This window comes from Salvelinus sp. IW2-2015, linkage group LG15 (assembly GCF_002910315.2).
Source record: "Salvelinus sp. IW2-2015 linkage group LG15, ASM291031v2, whole genome shotgun sequence".
In the NCBI taxonomy this organism is placed as follows: domain Eukaryota; kingdom Metazoa; phylum Chordata; class Actinopteri; order Salmoniformes; family Salmonidae; genus Salvelinus; species Salvelinus sp. IW2-2015.
The window spans coordinates 66,042,226-66,055,470 of record NC_036855.1 but is presented as its reverse complement, the minus strand read 5'-3'; the positions used below and the strand labels follow the sequence as shown (position 1 = coordinate 66,055,470).

Sequence of the window (13,245 nt, the reverse complement as noted above, 5' to 3'; positions counted from 1 at the left end):
GTTGTTAGTTAGTGCCTCCCACCAGCATGGTACTGTGTTAGTTAGTGCCCTCCACCAGCATGGTTACTGTTGTTAGTTTTTTCCCTCCCCCAGCATGGTACTGTGTTAGTTAGTGCCTCCCCACCCAGCATGGTACTGTGTTAGTTAGTGCCCTCCACCAGCATGTACTGTGTTATTTGGTAGCCCTCCCACCAGCATGGTACTGTGTTAGTTTTTCCCTCCACCAGCATGTACTGTGTTAGTTAGTGCCCTCCACCAGCATGGTACTGTGTTAGTTAGTGCCCTCCCACCAGCATGGTACTGTGTTATTAGTGCCTCCCACCAGCCATGGTACTGTGTTATTAGTGCCTCCACCAGCATGGTACGGTGTACTTAGTGCCCTCCCACCAGCATGGTACTGTGTTACTTAGTGCCTCCCATCGCATGTACTGTGTTGTTATGCCTCCCACAGCATGGTACTGTGTTACTTAGTGCCCTCCCACCAGCATGTACTGGTGTTAGTTAGTGCCCTCCCACAGCAGGTACTGTGTTAGTTAGTGCCCTCCACCCAGCATGGTACTGTTGTTACTAGTCGCCTCCCACAGCATGGTACTGTGTTAGTTAGTGCCCTCCCACCAGCATGGGTACTGTGTTACGTTAGTGCCCTCCCACCAGCATGGTACTGTGTTAGTTAGTGCCTCCCCATCAGCATGGTACTGTGTAGTTAGTCCTCCCACCAGGCATGGTACTGTGTTATGTTAGTGCCCAGCCCTCCCTCTCACTGTCTGCCCTGGTGCTGTGAAGAGAGGCTTCTGTCGTGACAGATGGGTACAATAATCTGGATTGTTCTAGTAAAGGACTGTACTGTGTTACTGTGTTGCAGCGATGAAACAAGACGTAACTACCAATAGGATACACCGAAAATGGGAGAAGAAGGGTTAAAAAAAAGACAACATTTAAAGGACACTGATTCATTCATAATAGTTGTGACCTCATTGCATTAGAGAACTTATTTTGTACTTCCCATTGAATATATATTACTGTACCTCACCCTTGGCATCAGCATCACAGTGTTTTCTCTTCTGTTCCTCTCTGGATCAGATCCTCTCTGTTCATCCTGTGGATCCACAGTGATTTACTGTCACTTCCTACTATAATGACCTTTCTCTTCCACGTCTTCAGGGCATGTTGCATTCTCCTTCTCCTCGTCTTGAAGCACGTTGCTTTTGTGTTTTCTCTCTGTCCCCTCTCTTTTGTCATTCTCTCTCTCCTTCTTCACCCCCCCACCTCTGACCCCGTCTCACCTGCCCCTTCTCTATACTGACCCTGTCTCACTGCCCCTCCTCCTGACTGACCGTTCTCACGCCCTCCTCCTATACTGACCCTGTCTCACCGCCCCTCCTCCTATACTGACCCTGTCTCACCCGCCCCTCCTCCTATACTGACCCTGTCTCACCTTGCCCTCCTCCTATATGACCCTGTCTCACCTTGCCCCTCCTCCTTATACTGACCCTGTCTCACCTGCCCTCCTCCTATACTGACCCTGTCTCACCGACCCTCCTCCTATACTGACACCTGTCTCACCGCCCCTCCTCCTATACTGACCCTGGTCTCACCTGCCCCCCTCCTATACTGACCCTGTCTCCACCGCCCCTCCTCCTATACTGACCCTGTCTCACGCCCCTCCTCCTATACTGACCCTGTCTCACTCCCCTCCTCCTATACTGACCTTGATCTCACCTGCCCCTCCTCCTATACTGACCCATGTCTCACCTGCCCCTCCTCCTATACTGACGCCTGTCTACCGCCCTCCTCCTATACTACCCTGTCCCCGCCCCTCCTCCTATACGTTGACCCTGTCTTCTACCATGCGCGGCCCTCCCCCCTCCTACTACTGACCTGTCTCACTCTGCCCCTCATCAACTGACTGTCTCACCTGCCCTCCTCCTATACTGACCCTGTCTCACCTGCGCCCTCCTCCGATACTGACCCTGCCGTCACGGTGCCCTCCTCCTATACTGACTGTCTCACCGCCCTGCCTCTATACTGACCCGTGCCACCGCCCCGCCGCTCAAACCCCCTGTCTCACCTGCCCCTCCCCTATCACTGACCCTCTCACCGCCCCTCCTCCTATACTGACCCTGTCTCACCGCCCCTCCTCCCTATACTGACCCTGTCTCACCTGCCCCTCCCCAGACCGAGCTCACCTGCCCCTCCTCCTATACTGACCCTGTCTCACCTGCTCCTCCTATACGACCCTGTCTCACCCCTCCTCCTATACTGACCCTGTCTCACCTGCCCCTCCTCCTATACTGACCCTGTCTCGCCGAGCCGCCTCCTTACGACCTGCACGCCCTCCTCCTATACTGACCTGTCTCACCGCCCCTCCTCCGTATACTGACCCGTCCACCTGCCCCGCCTCCAACGGACGCCTTCCCTGCCCCTGCCCTCCTATACTGACCCGCTCTCACCTGCACCCGTCCTCCTTATACTGACCCTGTCTCACCGGGCGCCCTCCTCCTATACTGACCCTGTCTCACGCGCCCTCTCCTATACTGACCCTTGCTCACTGCCCCTCCTCCGATACTGACCCGCACCGCGCCCCGCTCACTACTGACCCTTCTCACCGCCCCTCTCCATTACTGACCCTGCTCACCTGCCCCCCCTCATACTGACCCTTCTCACCTTGCCCCTCTCCTCCTACTGACCCTGTCTCACCTCGCCCCTCCTCCTATACTGACCCTGTCTCAACCGCCCCCTACCTATACTGACCCTGTCTCACCGCCCCTCTCCGTAATACTGACCCTGTTCCCCTCCCCTATACGACCTAACTCCCCCTCCTCCTATGACTGACCCTGTCTCACCGCCCCTCCTCTATTACTACCCTGTCTCACTGGCCCTCCTCCCTATACTGACCCTTCTACGCCCCCTCCTTAGCCTCCACCGCCCCCTCCTATCCTGCTACTCCCCTCTGAGCTGACCCTGTCTCACCTGCCCCTCCTCCTATACTACCCTTCTCCCCCCATCCTCCTGCACTGACCCTGTCTTCACCGCCCTCCTCCTATACTGACCCTGTCTCACCTGCCCCTCCTCCTATACTGACCCTGTCTCACCGCCCCTCCTCCTATACTGACCCTGTCTCACCTGCCCCTCCTCCTGCACTGACCCTGTCTCTTTTTCTTTCTTTTTCTTTCTCTCTGTTTATTTTCTGCAGTCTCCTGTGACCTCTCAGGCTATTCGGCCATGTCCTCCTCCTGTCCAGGCCAAGATGGTGCCGTCTCCCTCTCCCACTCCTAGTCCTGTCCTCCAGATCTCCTCCTCCACTGCGCGACCTTCTGTGAGCAGACTCTCCACTACAGAACTTCCCATCTCTCCATCCTTCCATCCCTCTCAGACCCTCCTCTACCCATCCCTTCATCCTGTTCCTCTTCTTCCTTCTCCCCTTTCTCCTCCGCTTCGTCGTTGTCTGCCTCCTCTTCCTCCTCCTCCTCTTCCTCACCTCTTTACCAACACGAACCTATAAGTTCTTCTAATCTGGGCGCATCCCATCTGACCCTTTTAACAGAGTAGAGAGTTAATCATTGAATGATATATTCAGTCAAAATTGAATTATTTGTGTATAGCTTGAACTTTACATAGTTTTGTCCAAGACCAGTGGGGGGACACAGGTGGGGGATTACTGGTATGTTTAGGGTTTTCTAGTCAGGTGCATCATTATTTGAAGGAGCTGTTTTGCTTGAAAGTCCCCCAGTCCCCTCTCCTCCCCTCCTCTCTGTTAAGCAATGTCCACAGAAGTCAGGACACCCGATGTGACAGGAGCGCTGTGCTGTTTCCCTCCTGTTCTCTGTGGCCTTGCTGGAAGCTCCCTTCACGTCCTGTTTATCTCTCTGTCTGCTCCTTGCTCTTCCAGAAGGGCCCCYTGGCGCCGGCTGTGGCAGTGACGGCTCCCCAACAGGCCCCCGTGGTGATGGCCCCCCAGGTCCAGGCTGGGGCCCAGGCTGCCTCGCAGCCAGCCCTGCCCCCACAGACCAGCGCCCCTGTAGCCCCAGGAGCCTCTGTCATCTCCCAGGTCTGTACTCTGCTCTGCTCCAGTCTGCCGGCCTCCACTGGGCTGGTTAGGCTCCTCAAGCCCCAGTGCTGTCACAGCTGCCAGGAGGCTGGCTGTGTCTCCACCATGGCCATGGCCCCACACAGCTGGGCATAGTGGGCATAGCCTCACACACAAACACATGTACATACACTCACAGACTCTTCCCCGGTGTCCTCTCCGATCCCCAAACACTGAAAGATAAAGTGTTCAACATATTTATTGATAAAATCGTAACATTACATGCTTATTGAATTTGCAATTTCCTAGGAGATGCAGGAGAATGTGAAGAAGTGTAAGAACTTCTTGGCCACCCTGATAAAGCTGGCTTCCCACAACTCTCCGTCACCTGAGACCTCCAAAAATGTCAAGTCACTGGTCCAGGATCTACTGGTGAGTCTCACTACCTAACTCATTATATTACCTCTACATTACCACATCATTACATTATTTCATACATTATCTCTACATTACTGTCTTATCAACAGAGAAACATGGACTACTACTTTCTTTGCCCTACACTCCTAGAAAAAAAGGTGCTATATAGAACCGAAAAGAGTTCTTTGGCTGTTCACATAAGAGAACCCTTAAGAACCCTCACATAAGAGAACCCCATTTTTGGTTCCAGGTAGAGCCCTTTTGATTCTAGGTAGAGCCCTTTACACAGAGGTTCTACATGGAACCCAAAATAATTCTACCTGGAACCAAAAAGGCTTCTACCTGGAACCAAAAAGGGTTCTCCTATGGGGAGCCAAAGAACCCTTTTGGAACCTATTTTCTAAAAGTGGAGGAAGAATATTTCTGACATTGACAGGTTGTGTGATATAATGTATTTCTTCCTCTGTAGATGGCAGCATTAAACTCTAACATGATCCAGAGTGATGCTGTTGTTAAGGATATTATTTATTCAGAGTTGTTAATGAGATGTGTCCCAGGGGATGTTAAAATGTAAATCAATATCAACACCGTCGTTTAGGTGATTTCACCTCATCTCAATGTGCTCAGAAATCACATTGCACATCGCTTCAATCACATGCTCTGCTCTCTGTTGTACAAGTGTGTCACATCACATAACAAGGAGCTGACGGGTTAATAAACCTCCCTCTCTTCTCCCGCTCACAGGATGCTAAGATTGAGCCTGAGGAGTTCACCAACAGACTGCAGTCAGAGCTCAAGTCGTCTCCTCAGCCCTACCTGGTCCCCTTCCTCAAGGTGTGTACTGTATCTACTCAGGCTACATTTGGACACTCCTCGTCATGGATGTAAAAGCATTGGTTGGTGAAAACATTGTCTGGAGGGAGTTTCTACCGTTGTAAAATCAATGTAAGAAAGTGTGCAAGTGTACCCTTCAGGAGAAAGGTGGAGAACGTAAAACAGCCAGAGTGGCAGTGGAGAGGCCAGCACATGTGACCCAGGCAGGGGCCGCTCCCRTGGCCTGACTCCAGACTGTGMGTGACAGTGGCCCCTGCAGCTGTCCGTGCCAGTAGCCAGCAGGCCTCTCCAGCCATCCGTGATGAGTGTCACATCATGCCACTGCCACCCAGCCCTCCCTCCCTCCGCAGAGCAGAMCCAGCCAGCCACAAACACAGTCATGTTGTCATGCAATGTTAGGACGTTTACATCAAAATATGCCACAGACCAAACATTTTTCAGGTCTACTGCTGGAGTGTTTGTCCCAAATGTTTGGCTAATGGATGAGCACTTGTCCATTGAGCATACATGTCAAGTATAATACACGTCATTTTAATATTCACGATTTGGGAGATTTATTTGTTATAATGATATCTATATTTGTACAACAATGTAATAATAATTTSKKKWTTMYRWAWTTWYYAYWAAWWAAAAAACATTTWATGGCTTMTTTTTACTATGTACTGTATGTTAATGCCTCTGTTGTTGTGTGTGATCTGCCCGTCAACAGAAAAGCCTCCCGGCCCTGCGGCTGTCTCTGCTCAACATTCAGCATTCCCTGATCCAGCCTCTGCCGCAGGCCAAAGCCACCCCCARCACAGGCACCAGCTCTGCCATCATGGCCGGCCCAGCTGTCCGCGGCRGCCTCCCCAACAGCGTCAGCACCACGGGGGCCAGTGTCGGGGCCCAGGGACACACAGCTGCRCTGGTAGGTACAGTACACTCACAGTCATAGCTGTCTCTACACTCACACTTCCAGTCACAGAGATCAGCCACAGTCATACAGTCCACTGYCCCAAACATAGATGACCCCTGGTTATGACTCRCTGTGGAAGTATTAYAARTAATAGAACATGTTTTGGCCACGGTTCTGTTGTTAAGGTTGATGATACTGTAATACTCTGATACTTACTTATCAGTGGGGTACATAAGTGTTTGTTCTAGATTTCCAGAGTTTTGATTGCGTCTTCACTAAATCCAAGGTCATTTGTCTTGGTATGTACCTAAGCACCAAAGGAGTGATGAGTAAGGTTCCCCAGGCCCCAGTAGTAGAGAAGTGTCTCCCAGTGCTCAGAGACTGAGACAGAGCTGGATGTGTTCCAGTGGGGAACAGCTTCACTGACAGGCTAGGCCAGCACACCACAGACCATACAGAGGCTTAGCCAAGGCAGCTGGCCACGGGGCTGGATCAGTGCACTCCCATGGGGCCTGTGTGTGTGTACGTTTGGTGTGTTTGTGTGTGTGTGTGTACGTTAGGTGTGTGTGTTTGTGTGTGTGTATGGCTATGCCTGTGCCCAGCGGTGTGTGTGTATACACATGTGAGTCAATGGAGTGCAGTGCTGGCTCACAGAGGAGAGGCCTCCATGGAGACTACCCAAGGTCAGAGCCCGCTGGCATCCGATGCTGGCGGGGACATACCCTCTCTGAGGACAGACTGGCAGGGTAGCCTGGGCTGGGGCACAGGGCTGGGTGGTGGTGGTGGTGGTGCCCTCCGCACCACTCATCTGCTGCTGCTGGTTGGGAGTTTCGTGGGTGAGGGGAGGTAACTAGGTCATAGCTGGGTCAGTTTGAGAGCTGCTGTGTGTGGCTGCAGCTGTACAGCAGTTACTGTAGTGGAGCACTGTCACAGAGGACTCTGACACTGCTCTGCCAGCCTACACACACACACACACACACACACACACACACACACACACACACACACACACACACAGAGAGACACACACTGCTCTGTCAGCTCTCTGCTCTCCCACCAGACTATTGGCTGGTCTGATCCTGTGTCAACTCAATCACCAAAGGTCTGACATTCAAAGCAGTTGTAATTACTAGACTATAGCTCCTGGTATAACACCAGTCTYAAGCTAAKACMTGGTTCWGGTTTTGGAACCAGGGAACCCTGTATGTTCTTTATAGTGTGTTCCTAAAACAACCCCAAAAATGTCCCCAATTTTCGATTCTGGAACTTACCTGTGATTTTCTCAAACTGTGTTGTGGGTTTGCCAGAGGTWCTKCCTRCTCTATTCTGGCTGCTGAATGTATTTTCSTCTTTGAGGCCCTGCAGGGGATCTCTGGGAGAAATGGCCTCTATCTTTTTCAAGCCTTGAACAGTAATATAGCATGTGTCAGGGAATGGAAAACAAGGCTAAAAAATATGCAGTGAGAAGCAAACTGGTGTGAATGGATGGCTGGGCCTCAGGCCTGTCCCACAGCTAGGCTGCATGCTAGGAAGGAAGTGGCTCTATTAGCACAGAAGCAGCTCCCCTCCTCCCCTCCTCTCTTCTCTTCTCTGTCTTCACTTTTTCACTCTGCTGTTCCTCCTCTTCCTCCTCCCGTTGTTTTATGCCGACACACACACACACTGGCCCATTCCTCCCTCCCCATTTAGAGATACCTTTTTTAATGTCAAAATGAATTGGGATCAATCAATTTAAATGTTACAAGACCTGCTTTTCATCATATTTACCATTCTTCTTCTCTTCTCGTCTCTCTCGTCTCCTCTCTCTCTCTCTTCTTCTCTCTTTCTATTTCTCTTCTTCTCTCTCTCTCTCTCTTCTCTCTCTCTCTCTCTCCGTCTCTCTCTCTGTCTCTCCTCTCCTGTCTCTCTCGCTCTCTCTCCCTCGCTGTCTCTGCTCTTCTCGTGTCTCTGTCTCTCTCTCTCTCCGCTGTCTCTTCTCTCTCTCGTCTCGCTTCTCTCTGTCCTTCCTCTCTGTCTCTTCTCTCTGTCTCTCTTTCTCTCCTCTGTTCCTCTCTGTCTCTCTTTCTCGTTCTCTCCCTCCGCTCCTCTCTCCTCTCTCCCTGTCCTCCTCTTCCGTCTCTTCTCTCTCTTTCTCCCTCGCTCTCTGCTCTCTCTCTCTCTCTCCTCTCTCTTCGTCATCTCTCTCTCTCGTCTCTCTTCTCTCGTGTCCTCCTCGCTGTCTCTCTGCTCTCTCTGCTGTCGGCTGTCCTCTCTCTCGGCTGCTCCTCCGCTTGTCTCTCTCCTCCATTCTTGTCTCGCTCATCTCTCTCTCTCTTGTCTCTCTCTCTCTGTCTCTCTCTCTCTCTCTCTCTCTCCCCCCCCCCTCAGGGTATCAAGCAAGTGGGCTCCGCTGGTTGCCAGGTCAGGATGCCCATGGTGATCACACCATTAAGAACACAAGGTGACTATAGCGTATCTCCATTCCTTGTTACATATTTCCTATGGTACTACAGAGAATCCTTATCCCACACCAGACACATAGGAGAGCTGAGAACAGGTGTTTCCTATCCTGCTGTACCCCATCCTTTCATCAAACATTTACACTGCTACCATCTCACACTGATTCACAAACACTGACTGAACACACTGAAGCAAGCCCTAAAACATCCCCTAAATACCATACTGGTCCCCAAAGAGTGTGGTGTGCTCTCAGGTGTGTGTATTTGTGCGTGTGTGTGCATSTGTGTGATCAGAGGTGCATACAAATTCGATTTGCCCCTTCCTCATGTTGCTTGCAGTGAAAGATCTGTAGGTTGTTTTATGRCCATAKATTGGAATGTYGGAAAAGTTTCTAAAAATACTTTGTGCCTCTTAGCTAGGAACATGCATGTTAAAATCAAGTTTAAATTCACTCTGGCAGTCCTTGTGCCTCTCCAAAAAACGTGTCTTCAAGCAGGATGCGGTTTTGGAGTGTAAGGAGAACCGGTGAAGCGCAGTGATATTGACAGAATGATGTTGTCTATACAAACCTGGGGAGAGCTGCCTACGTTGTGATGCTGCGCCTCTGTCTCCCCTGGTCTCCCTCTTCTCTCCCCAGTGTGACAGAGATGGTTAAAGAAAGTCTTCAGACAGGAACAGGTTTGATGACAATACGAGGGGACAGCTCATAATAATATTACTCTAGAGAGAATAAGCAGGCAAAAGTCCTGTGGGTTTTGCCGTTAAGGGCTCTGGAAATCAAAAAAAACAAGCTGAACGATCCCGGAGGCGGTTCTTCAGGTACAAAACGCTGGTTCTGTGCACCTCTTCAGGTAGAGAGAAGTAGGGAGGAAAAGAGAGAGGGAGGAGAAGAGAGAAAGAGTCTTACTGAGTGTTATGGACAGCCAGCACATGGGGGCAGCATTTCACCAAGATAACTTGGATGACTACAGGCTACACTCTCAGCTAAGGCCATGAGTTTTCATCCTGTCATCTGCCTGACTCTCTCTATCTCTCTCTCTCTATCTCTCTCTACTCTCTCTCTTTCTGTCTGTCTCACTCTATCGCTCCTTTTTCTTCGTCTGTCACATAGCAACACTCTCTCTCTCCCAGCCAATAGATCATTCAGAGTAATTCATACTCTCATCAAATGCTCTGGATTCTTGTTCCAACTCTTGTAGGAATGATAATGAACTACTAAAAGTTAAGCAGGAACAAGTCATTATCGAATAAAATGGCACAGTGTAGTCTACACTTGTGTTGCCCCCTGTTAATAAAGATGTTTATGGTTGCCCCTGTAATATAGATGTTTATGGTTGCCCCCTGTTAATATAGATGGTTATGGTTACTTTCTGTTAATATAGATGTTTATGTTACTCCCTGTTAATATAGATGTTTAGTTGCCCCTGTTAATATAGAGTTTATGGTTGCCCCTGTTTAATATAGGACTTCCCTGTTAATTATAGATGTTTTATGGTGTACTCCTGTTAATATAGATGGTTATGGTTACTCCCTGTTAATATAGATGTTTATGGTGCTCCCTGTTAATTATAGAGATGGTTATGGTTACTCCTGTTAATATAGATGTTTATGGTTTGCCCCCTGTTAATATAGATGTTATGGTTGCCCCTGTTAATATAGATGTTTATGGTTACCCCCTGTTAATATAGATGTTTATGTTTACCCCTGTTAATATAGATGTTTGTTATGGTTGCCCCTGTTAATATAGATGTTTATTGTGCCCCCTGTTAATATAGATGTTTATGGTTACCCCCTGTTAATATACAGTGGGGAGAAACAAGTATTTGATCACACTGCCTGATTTTTGCCAGGTTTTCCTACTTACAAAGCATGTAGAGGTCTGTAATTTTTATCATAGGTACACTTCAACTGTGAGAGACGGAATCTAAACAAAATCCAGAAAATCACATTGTATGATTTTTAAGTAATTAATTTGCATTTTATTGATGACATAAGTATTTGAATCACTACCAACCAGTAAGAATTCCGGCTCTCACAGACCTGTTAGTTTTCTTTAAAGAAGCCCTCCTGTTCTCCACTCATTACCTGTATTAACTGACCTGTTTGAAACTCGTTACCTGTATAAAAGACACCTGTCCACACACTCAATCAAACAGACTCCAACCTCTCACAATGGCCAAGCCAGAGAGCTGTATAAGGACATCAGGGATAAAATTGTAGACATGCAAAAGCTGGGATGGCTACAGGACAATAGGCAAGCGCTTGGTGAGAAGCAACAACTTTGGCGCAATTATTAGAAAATGGAAGAATTCAAGATGACAGTCCAATCACCTCGTTGGGCTCCATGCAAGATCTACCTCGTGGGCATCAATGATCATGAGGAAGGTGAGGGATCAGCCCAGAATACACGGCAGGACCCGTGGAATGACCTGAAGAGAGCTGGGACCACAGTCTCAAAGAAAACCATTAGTAACACACTACACCGTCATGGATTAAAATCTGCAGCGCACGCAAGGTCCCCCTGCTCAAGCCAACGCATGGTCCAGGCCCGTCTGAAGTTTGCCAGATGACCATCTGGATGATCCAGAGGAGGAATGGGAGAAGGTCATGTGGTCTGATGAAAACAAAATAGAGCTTTTTGTCTAAACCCCACTCGCCGTGTTTGGAGGAAGAAGAAGGATGAGTACAACCCAAGAACACCATCCCAACCGTGAAGCATGGAGGTGGAAACATTCTTTGGGGATGCTTTTCTTCAAAGGGACAGGATGACTGCACCGTATTGAGGGAGGATGGATGGGCCATGTATCGCGAGATCTTGGCCAACAACCTCCTTCCTCTGTAAGAGCATTGAAGATGGGTCGTGGCTGGGTCTTCCAAGCATGACAACGACCTGAAACACACAGCAGGGAACTAAGGATGGGACGCTAAGAAGGCATCTCCAAGGTCCTGAGTGGCACTATGCCAGTCTCCAGACCTGAACCCAATAGAAATCTTTTGAGGGAGCCTGAAAATCCAGTATTGCCCAGCGACAGCCCCCAACTGAACGGATCTGGAGAAATCTGTTAATGGGAGATGGGCCAAACATCCCTGCTGCAGTGTGTGCAAAACCTGGTCAAGATACTACAGGAAACGTATGATCTCTGTAATTGCAAAACAAAGGTTTCTGTACAAATATAAGATCTGCTTTTCTGATGTATCAAATACTTATGTCATGCAATAAAGATGCAAATTAATTACTAAAAATCATACAATTGTGATTTTCTGGATTTTTGTTTTAGATTCCGTCTCTCATAGTTGAAGTTACCCATGATAGAAATTACAGACCTCTACATGCTTTGTAAGTAGGAAAACCTGCAAAATCGGCAGTGTATCAAATACTTGTTCTCCCCACTGTAGATGTTCTATGTTTATGGACCCTCTACTGTTACTCCGATATAATGTTTATGGTTACCCCCTGTTAAATATAGATGTTTATGGTTCCCCCTGTTAATATAGATGTTTATGGTTGCCCCCTGAATAGATGATGGTTACCCCTGTTAATAAGATGTTTATGGTTTACCCCTGTTAATATAGATGTTTATGGTTACCCCCTGTTAATATAGATGTTTATGGTTACCCCCTGTTAATATAGATGTTTATGGTTCCCGTAATAGATTTTATGGTTCCCCCTGTTAATATAGATGTTTATGTTACCCCCTGTTAATATAGATGTTTATGGTACTCCCCTGTTAATATATAGATGTTTATGGTTACCCCTGTTAATATAATGTTTATGGTTCCCCCTGTTTAATATAGATGTTTATGTTACCCGTTAATATAGATGTTTATGGTTACCCCCTGTTAATATAATGTTATGGTTACCCCTGTTAATATAGATGTTTATGGTTACCCCCTGTTAATATAGATGTTTATGGTTGCCCCCTGTTAATATAGATGTTTATGGTTACCCCTGTTAATATAGATGTTTTATGTTACCCCCTTGTTAAATAATAGATGTTTATGGTTCCCCGTAATATAATGTTTATGGTTGCCCCTGTTAATATAGATGTTTATGGTTAGCCCTGTTAATATAGATGTTTATGTTACCCCCGTTTATATAGATGTTTATGGTTACCCCACCCCTGTTAATATAGATGTTTATGTTAGCCCCCTTTAAAAATATATGTTTATGGTTGCCCCCTGTAATATAGATGTTTATGGTTACCCCCTGTTAATATAAGATGTTTATGGTTACCCCCTGTTAATATAGATGTTTATGTTGCCCCCTGTTAATATATAGTGTTTATGGTTTTACCCCCTGTTAATATAGATGTTTATGTTACCTGTTAATATAGATGTTTATGTTACCCCCTGTTAATATAGATGTTTATGGTTCCCCCTGTTAATATAGATGTTTATGGTTCCCCTGTTAATATAGATGTTTTATGGTTACCCCCTGTTAATATAGATGTTTATGGTTGCCCCCTGTTAATATAGATGTTTATGGTTACCCCTGTTAATATAGATGTTTATGGTTACCCCCCTGTTAATATAGATGTTTATGGTTCCCCCTGTTAATATAGATGTTTATGTTTACCCCCTGTTAATATAGATGTTTATGGTTACCCCCTGTTAATATAGATGTTTATGGTTG

The 13,245-nt window shown here is 47.7% G+C and overlaps 1 protein-coding gene across 1 annotated transcript in view; it reads left to right on the top strand.

Moving 5' to 3' along the window:
• The window catches only part of LOC111973858 (transcription initiation factor TFIID subunit 4-like), a 747,250-nt gene that overhangs the window by 19,462 nt on the left and 714,543 nt on the right, over positions 1-13,245 (top strand). The window contains exons 3-7 of the mRNA XM_070447334.1: positions 3,890-4,048; positions 4,337-4,459; positions 5,189-5,278; positions 5,988-6,185; positions 8,541-8,613. Coding sequence (XP_070303435.1) covers positions 3,890-4,048; positions 4,337-4,459; positions 5,189-5,278; positions 5,988-6,185; positions 8,541-8,613 — 643 coding nt within the window. The remainder of the gene's footprint in view (positions 1-3,889; positions 4,049-4,336; positions 4,460-5,188; positions 5,279-5,987; positions 6,186-8,540; positions 8,614-13,245) is intronic.